The sequence below is a fragment of the Pholis gunnellus genome (genome assembly GCF_910591455.1).
Source record: "Pholis gunnellus genome assembly, chromosome: 11".
NCBI lineage: Eukaryota > Metazoa > Chordata > Actinopteri > Perciformes > Pholidae > Pholis > Pholis gunnellus.
The window spans coordinates 18321406-18330233 of NC_136538.1; the positions used below are offsets into that span (position 1 = coordinate 18321406).

Genomic DNA, 8828 nt, shown 5'->3' on the forward strand with positions numbered 1-8828 from the left:
CACACACTTCTTCAAACTTGTGTGTGTGAGGTGATCACAGTACCCGTTTAGTGTATTGTAATGCTTTTTTTTTTTTTTTTTTTTCACTTCAGTGTGTTCGACCTGAACTCCTGCACCGGTTGTTTCGCTGTCTGTGGAACTGGGACCGAGACGCTGGCCAGCGTCAGAGTGACGTGTCTGAGATGAAAACACAAACAAGAGTGAAAACTCTTCGAGAAGGCGAGACATTCTCACTGGGACCCACGTCCTTCAGACGCAATCGAAACCAGCAAACAGAACTTATGCCAAAGAAAAATAAAAGAGTTCAGAATAAAATACAACAAAATTACCCCAAACAGCAACAACAACAAAAAAATAAAAACTCAGTAGTAACATTTTCATGTGCTATTAAAGTGCAATTGAATGAGATTTTGCGACACACAAGAACATGACTCACTTGAACCCCGAATATCAAACTTATGCCGACTCACCCCCCCCCCCCCACCCCCCCCCCCCCATGCCTCACTGCCCTTCTTTCACTCTCCGCTCTCTTCCCCTCCGTCAAACACAGCAGTCTGTTTTCTACTTCCACAGTTCCTGGGAGCTGTCCTCGATCGCCCAATCCCTGACATTGGGCAGCGCCAGCGGTTCGCTCTTCACTGACAGCGAGTTGACCAGTTCGCAATGGAACTTGCGGATGTGTCGGTAGAGGTCCCCGGACTGCGTGAAGCGCCGCTCGCACCACTTGCAAGCGTGCGGCTTCTCGCGCGTGTGCACCACTGCGTGGCGGCTGAGGTTGTGCGAGTATTGGAAGCTCTTGCCGCAGGTGGTGCAGGTGTAGGGTTTCTCGCCGGAGTGTGTCCGCTCGTGGCGCTTCAGCGTGTACATGCAGGAGAAGGTCTTGCTGCAGATGGTGCAGGTGGGCACGTTGACGTCTCCGGCGGGCTTGGAGCGGATGCCCTCCTGCTCCCTGAAGTGGGAGCTGAGGTGAAGCTGGAGGATGTGCGGCGACGGGAACACCTTGTTGCACAGCGGGCACATGAAGATCTGGGTGTGTTGAGCCGACAGCATGTTGGAGACGTAGGGCAACAGGGAGCTATCCATGCCGGCCACCTCGGCCTGGGCACGCCCGTTGTTGCCCCCCAGGATGTCCTCGTCGTCCGCCGTGGCCGAAGGCTTGTCCTCCCGCTCCAGCTCCGAGGCCAGAGAGGCCTCTCGCAGAGCGGACAGGTGCGCCTCCAGGCCGAGCCTCCGCTGGGCCGACAGGGGCCCTCCGACCCTGTGGTGGGTCAGGCCCCCGTTGACGCTGGGAACCGTCGCCTTGGTGATGCCGCTGTGCTCCATGTCGTAGTCCCCGCTTCCCAGTTCCTCGTCCTCATCTGAAGCCACGCCCCTCTCCACCTTTACCCTCACCGCCAACGGGCTCTGGAGGCTGTCCGGTGTGGCCGCTCCGCCGAAATAGGACTGGTGGTGGTTACTGTGGTTGCTGCCGCCGGTTGGCTTGACCGACAGGTCCAGGACGCAGTCGGTAGCGTCGTTCGACACCCTCCTGCCCCTGGGCCCTCCGCGAGAGCTCACGGAGCGATGGGACCTCTGCGAGAGGGACCCGGTGGAGCTGGTGGGGCTGCCGGCCGGGGAGAGCAGCTTTCCTCCCTCCGCTGGACCTTCCCCACCCGGCATCTCCGCCTCGCCGTGCCCTGGGCTGGTTCTAGCCACGGCCGGAGTCCCTGGTCTGTCCGCAGACGGCAGCCTCAGCCACAGCTGTCCTCTCTCTGCCTTCCCCTCCTCCTCTTCATCGCTGTGCAGCAGGTCTGCGGTAGCGGGCCGGCCCGTGGAGCCATCTGACAGACTGTCGGCCTTATCGGAGCAGCTTGACCCGCCGTCCTCTTCTCTGCGCGTGCTGTCGGCCTCCGTCGTGCCCTTCTGCTTCAAACGTTTCTTACACACCTTGACAATGTCATACATGTGCAAGTAGCTGGCCGCTGCCAGCACGTCCTCCACGGGAAGGTCCTGGAACTGCAGCTTGCCCTCGTACATGAACTCCAGGAGCAGGGAAAAGGCCGGGGCCGTGACAATGTCGTTGTTGAGGTGCACCACGTCTCTCTTGTCCAGCTGGTCCTTGTAGAAGAGGTGAAAGTACATGCTGCAGGAGGCCAACACGGCACGGTGGGCCCGAAACTGGGCATCGCCCACCAGCACCGTGGAGTCACACAGGAAGCCCTGATGCCGCTGCTCGCTCAGACACTGGAGTAAATGTCTGCTGTGGTCTGGGAACTCCATCTTGCCGTCCTCATAACCTACAGAGACACAGAGGCAGAGGCAAAGTTAGACACACCTGAACAAGATCTGTGCTGGCAGACATGACATTTACACCTAACGCAGGCTTTTAAAAGAAGCTCTGCCAGATTTTAACTGGGTTGTTCTATTTTAAATTAAACATTTGTTCATTTTCAGTGTTTTGTTTGTTCAGTGAAGATAAACACTCAAGAAAAAAAAGGAACCACGAAATGTAAACGGAGAAGTAAAACCTTCAAAAGACAATTTAGATGTGAAGACGACAAACGCGTTTCGGAAAAATAAAAGCAAGGAGACAAAGTTATTATCATTTTTAAATGAATTATGTGAGAAGATCAAATGACAGTTAAGAGATCATGACACTCTTCTTATCACCATTTAGGTTTTTGTTTTAACAACGCAAATTTTTTATCACATAAAAAGTCAATTAAAATACAACAGAAAACGCAAATATACCGTGTATATTTAAAATGCGTTTGTACATTTTATGAATACTAGATATTAACCTATGCACAGCCATGATATTTCTTACTCACTTAACAGCATCAACACAAATATTTCTGTTTCAATTTAAAAAAAACACACGCAGATAGTTGTAAACGACGCCAAATGTTGATGATAATTCTATAATTATCTACAACAAATGAAAACAAAAGGGGGAAAGACTGATGAGAATTACAATTAAAAAGGATAACAGTAATTTAAGAATAATCACTGATTCAGTACCCACAGACAGACTTAATCTCAGGTAAACCAGCAGCGACAGCTTCTTCTACTCTACGTCTCTCCGCTCTCTCCGTTTCTCTCTAACTCCTCTGCCTGCACTCCTGGATTGTCGCTGCTCCTACGCTGGTTATTTTTATTAACCCACTTTGGCCTGGCCTGGCACGGCCCTTTTAGGTAACCGGCTTTCAGCTGCACACACTGTCCTCACACACACACACACACGCACACACACACACACACACACACACACACACACCGCACCAGCCTACCTACCAACCACCTCCACAGGCTAAGTCGAGCAGGAAAACTGGCCAATAGAAAACAAAACAGCTTGTCCCCCGTTTAACCTGCGAGCAGCGGCTTTAGGTGTAAGACGGAAAACATGAAAACTTGCAGCAACGCTCCTCAAAAAAAAAAGAGTTGATAAAATGTATCTAGTTGATAAAATAAATGAGCAACTAAATCTGGGATGACAGAAGGCGATAACGAGACTGAGATCTGTAAAATCATTAAGTCCCACCTGTTAACCAAGTCGATTTGTCCTGTCTGAGAAAATACATCGGCCCCGCTCTGCACGGTGTTAACCAAAGCAGCTAAATCACCTCATTTGAATGAAGCTAAACCAAGAATGTCACCGCGTGTGTGAGACTGTGTGTGTGTGTGTGTGTGTGTGTGTGTTTGCTCGCCCTCCGGCTTGTTCAGACTGCTTTAAATGAGGGGGTTTACGGGGACAAGGGTGTACCACCTCCCACCTCATACACCCCCCCCCCCCCCCCCCTCCCCCCCTCTGTCCGGCCAAACCCCTCGGACCGCCGCCTCCTCCTTCCACACACACCATCCGTCACTCACACACTCCTTCCCCATCTGAATCTTACAAGGAAAAAAAAAAAGCCCCGCACATCCGCCCCATAGTAGAAACTGCCCCGCACACCCACCCACCACCACCCAGAAGAGAAGATTTACAATACAATCACTGTAAGTGCCCTGCTCGTCACAGCATCAATCCTAATCCTTAAAGATGGCTAAAAATAAAGACGGTGGTGGCGGAGGCTCAGGAGGGCAGCAGCCCGCCGCCCGGCCCGGCCAGTGAGATCAGGCAGGGGTCTGACAGAGACACACACAGAGGGGCAGGGAGGGAGAGGGTGAGGGAGAGAGAGGCTGGGACGGCCGGGGAGGGAGGCTTACCCACATCTGATCCAGCTGACGGGGGCCATATGGCAGCTGCTAGCCAGATAAAGAGATTAAGACTAGGAGGGAGTGCGATTACAGCTGTCTAGCCAATTCAGGCAGCTCAAATCTGCAACTTCTAAATTAGTCTCCTCTACTCCAGCTGACAGGAGGGGGAAAAAAGGCAGCACATGCTTTCAAGTAATTTTATAGAGAGTTATAGATTTAACTGAAAGAAGAAAAAAAATGATAATCTGATAAAATGATTAGGATTAAATAGCAGCTCATTTTAAATTACATTTTTGTTGTTTTATCAACTAAAAAAAATTGTTTAATTTTCTTTGCTTGAATTACACTAATCTAAAAAAATGACAATATCTTTTTTTTTTTTTATTAAAATGTCAGAAAAAGCATCAATAATAATAATTATTTCACTTTTTGTTTTACTATTATAATACATTTTAAAAAAAACAACCAGATCCAATACTTCTTTTTAAAATAATGCGTTCAATTCAGGAGCGTCTGAACAAAAAGCCGCCTTGCACCACAAATAGCAAACTAAATGCAAAAAGAGTTGTAAATGCAGCTCTCAGGACTACAAACTTAAAACACAGCAGAGAGTTACACCTCAGACCGGCAGCACCAACACGAGTTCACTACTCACCAGCAGCTTCACACAGCGCTCACACTGGGTTGACACACCGGAGATCCTCACAACAAAACAGAATAACTACCCCGGACTGTCCTACTCTATTCACTTTGCCTCACACACACAAACACACACACAAGACGATACCTGCAGCAGTATGCATCAACTTGATTAACTCCACTGTAGCAGAATAGCTGGGCTCTCTGGCTGGGAATGGCTGTGTATCTCTTTCTCTCTCTCTCTTCGTTGCTTGCTCTCTCGGAATCAATGAGTGGGTAGAAGAGAAGAGGAGAGAAGAAGAAGAAGAAGAAGAAGAAGAAGAAGAAGAGGGAGGCAGGCAGGCAGGCAAAAAAAAAAAACACGCTGTTCAAACTGCGAGGGACAGATGCAAAGTGGAGGAGATGTTGGAGGGGGAACGAGATACCACCTCCCTCCTCCTCCTCCTCCTCCTCCTCCTCCTCCTCCTCCTAACTGGCGCTGATCGGCAGCCACAAACACACACACACAGCGCACACACACACACACACACACACACACACACACACACACACACACACACACACACACACACACAGAGCACTAACTCTCCCAGGCTGCCGCTGAGACTCACAATAAAGGACTGGGGAGGGGTGGAGGCGGTGGAGGGATGGAGGAGGAGGAGGAGGAGGAGGTGGTGGGGTGGATGGCAGCCTGTCAGCTGCTCTGACATCATCCTCAGATGGAGATGCTACCTCCAGCTGTGCTCTTTCTACAGCCATATGCTGCCTCCTCTACACTCCTGCCACCAGACTCCTCTTTCATTCTACCAACACCAACACCACGCAACTTTGTCTCTCTTTCTCCCCCGTTTCTCTCTCTGGGAAAGAAAACACGCACGGGTCTACTAAAGGCAGTGCTGATTTTAGATTTTTGGGAAAACAGAAAAGAGTTGTCGCTCACCAAATCGTGCAACCACAACTGCTACCAAAAACTAACAGGAATAATGGGAAAGTTGATGTTCTTTTTATACAGAGGTTCTGAGTGAAAAGCTTCCCCTCATGTTTAAATGCCCCTGTCTTCCTCCACATGTCTCTGTCTCCTTCCAATAACCAGAAACAAAGGCCAACACAGCACATTTGCAACTGACAGACGCACGCAGCTGATATTGTTTTCCACTTCTTTACGGTTCAGCGCCGCTGCCTCGTCTTGTATTCACTCATTCATTCATCCATCCAGCTACACCCCCCCCCCCCCCCCCCCCCACACACACACACACACACACACACACACACACACACACCCTTCGGACAACTGACAGGAACAGAAATGAAACAATGAGAACAAGTCATAAAGAAAGAACCTGATGAGTGCAAGTCCCGAAACAAAAGGTCTACAAGCCTTTAATGACCCGGGGAGAAACTTATTACAAGAGCCTTTTATTTCACTTTCGCTTTAGTGAAAGTGTGCATGTATGTGTGTATATATGGAGCGTGTGAATGTCCGGCCACAAAAGTCGGGTTATTTTCTTATTTTCACTTTGTTTCCCGATTCTCAAAATAAACCCGTTAATCAAGTTTAACAGACTAGTCCAGCATATACCGGTGGCTTTTATTACAATATCGACGCACATTAATGTCCTGCTAAATAATATTATGTTTCTTTGTAAGTTAATTATAAACACTTCTGGAAAATATAAATGAACTTTTCTTTAAAATTCACCTACAAAAAAAAATCGGTGTAAACATTTGGTCGACTCCAACTTCTATAATCTTTAATAAGCTTATGTAAAAAAATTGGGCTCTGCTTTCAAAAGTGTTCAGACATTAAATCACACGAGTTAAACTTTAATTAACTTCACCACTGGAGTTTCAGTCAGCATCTATAATTACAGTGTGTCGCTGCACACTAACTGATGCACGATTTCCATTTATGTTTTTACTTCCGACACATTCTTCTTCGTTTTAAATACCGTGACAGTGTTATATCCAACACGTTGACACACACAAGTCTACAGTGTGATGAATAAGTTTGTTCTAAATTACAACAATACAGCTTCTTAACTTCATTTACAAGCAGTCCCTAAAAAAAAAAATGTGTCAACCACGGCAATGACTTTATCCGTCGAGGAAATTAGCACCAACAAAAAAAGAACAACAAACTAAACAACAACAATAGATTTCTGAGCAGAATACACACCAAACACACACGCACACACACACTGACCCAGCAGCTAGCTGTAGCTACCGAACGTGGCTAACAAAAGTAAAGCCAAGCGGCTACAATATTGATACATTTACAGCTGTTCGGAAGGCCCCGGTGCTATGACAACAACGGCTAAAACAGCGAGGAGCGAGAGCTAACACAGCGAGTATTAGTGTGCGAGGAGACGACACAGTAATGCTAAGGAAGGTTTAGCTACTTTTAACCCTCCCTCGCTCTCATGAGCCTCCTTTAATCGGACTCCGGTGTTAAGAGGCAGCACTTACAGACAACACGGTCCAACGTCTTCCTCCGTCAAATCCTCCTTTCTTCTTCTTCTTTTCCTTTTCGGGGACAAAACTAGATTGACTTTGGACTAATTTCCATATCAGGCTGCCGAGGCGTGCAGGCGGAGGAGACGGGGAGTCTAGCACTCTGCGGCGGACAGATGTTTCCGAGCTTGTTGCTGCTCAACTCGGGGGCTGGGAAGGAAAAAGGAGGCGAGTTGACTGGCACGGCACGGAAGCCAATGGTGCCGGCGAGGAGGCGAGTGAAAGCAAATTGGAAAGCGGCCCTCAAAAAACAGAGGAGAGGGAGGGATATGTCTTCTTCTCTCGTCGGCGTAGGTTGATACCAGGCAACAGCAGCAGCAGCAGCAGCAGCACACAGAAGAAGAAGAAGAAGCAGCTGGGCCAAACCAACTGGTTCTGCGAGTGAGGCGGACTGGCGCAGCGGAGAGCGAGAGAGTGGAGAGCGGCGCGGTGCGGCCTGGGTACTGTAGTCGAGTCGGAGCGGGGGGGCGGGTGGAGGCGGAGCTGATGTGAGCAGGTGCAGCACCTTGACAGGAGGGGGAAATGCTTATTGTATTGCATTGTTAAAAGAATAACAGCTTTTTGTTAGACTATGTATTGCTGGCAAAAAATAAATAAAATAGGTGTTAATCAAAGACACAAAACAGGTGAACCACTTCCACAGCTAACAACTGTTTGCATGGTGGAAACTAAGTAACTACTACTACTACTACTACTACTACTACTACTACTACTACTACTACTGAAATACTGTACTTTAGCCTTGAGTAATGCCACTTAATGTTAGGGGGAAATATTGTACTTTTTACTCAACACGTCATTCTACTTTTGGTTCTTATGGGTTGTTTTTTTGTTGGAGTATGCTATATTTTGATGTTAATACTTTTAAACTTAAGTAAAATTTTAACTCAGTACTTTCACTTACATTTGCAGTACTCTAGTACTGACACAATTAGTCAAATAACTGATTAGTCTATCACTGAATACCACAACAGTTTTGATAATCGGTTAATCATTGAATTGGTTTATATAGTAAAGATGTCAACCATTCTCTGTTGCCAACTTCTTAAATAGGATTTGTTGTTGATCTTTAATATTTTGAAGTGCTAAACTTGGGCATTTACATTTTATTGACTAAACGACTAGTTAATTGATTGGAAAAATAATCTACAAATGAATCTATAGTTAAATAATTGTTTGATGCGGCCCTCCAGTACAATATTAGTTTTTTCTATTACACTCACTATTTATGGTATTTGACTTATGGCATTTAGTTGCATTAAAAAACATTCTAGATGTGCTGAGGATTACCTCCTTTTTGTCTCACTGTGTCTCGATAGTGTCCATCAAACAGACAGCATTTATTACAGTTTACATGCATGGCTGCCTTCAGTTTGTGATGTGCTGTCAGATTGTCAGTCTTTGCTCTATGTAAGGAAAAACCCTCAGTGACAAACACCGTGGATGTTGTGGAAAATAAAGCCGCACAAGGCAGGTTTGTTTTGTGAAAATAGAGGCAGAGA

General features: G+C 47.2%; 1 protein-coding gene across 1 annotated transcript; it reads right to left on the bottom strand.

The window, feature by feature from the left end:
* Window positions 1-528: 528 nt before the first annotated feature.
* On the bottom strand, window positions 529-7635 carry zbtb18 (zinc finger and BTB domain containing 18). Its single transcript, XM_079169005.1, has 2 exons — window positions 7282-7635; window positions 529-2276 (listed from the first exon to the last, which is right to left on the bottom strand). Exon 2 carries the CDS (start codon window positions 2257-2259, stop codon window positions 562-564), a length of 1698 nt encoding a protein of 565 aa, XP_079025131.1. The 5' UTR covers window positions 2260-2276; window positions 7282-7635; the 3' UTR covers window positions 529-561.
* Between the last annotated feature and the right edge of the window lie 1193 nt (window positions 7636-8828).

Coding starts and splice junctions, on each gene's coding strand:
- zbtb18 (XM_079169005.1), bottom strand. CDS start 2,259: ATGGAGTTCCCAGACCACAGCAGACATTTACTCCAGTGTCTGAGCGAG.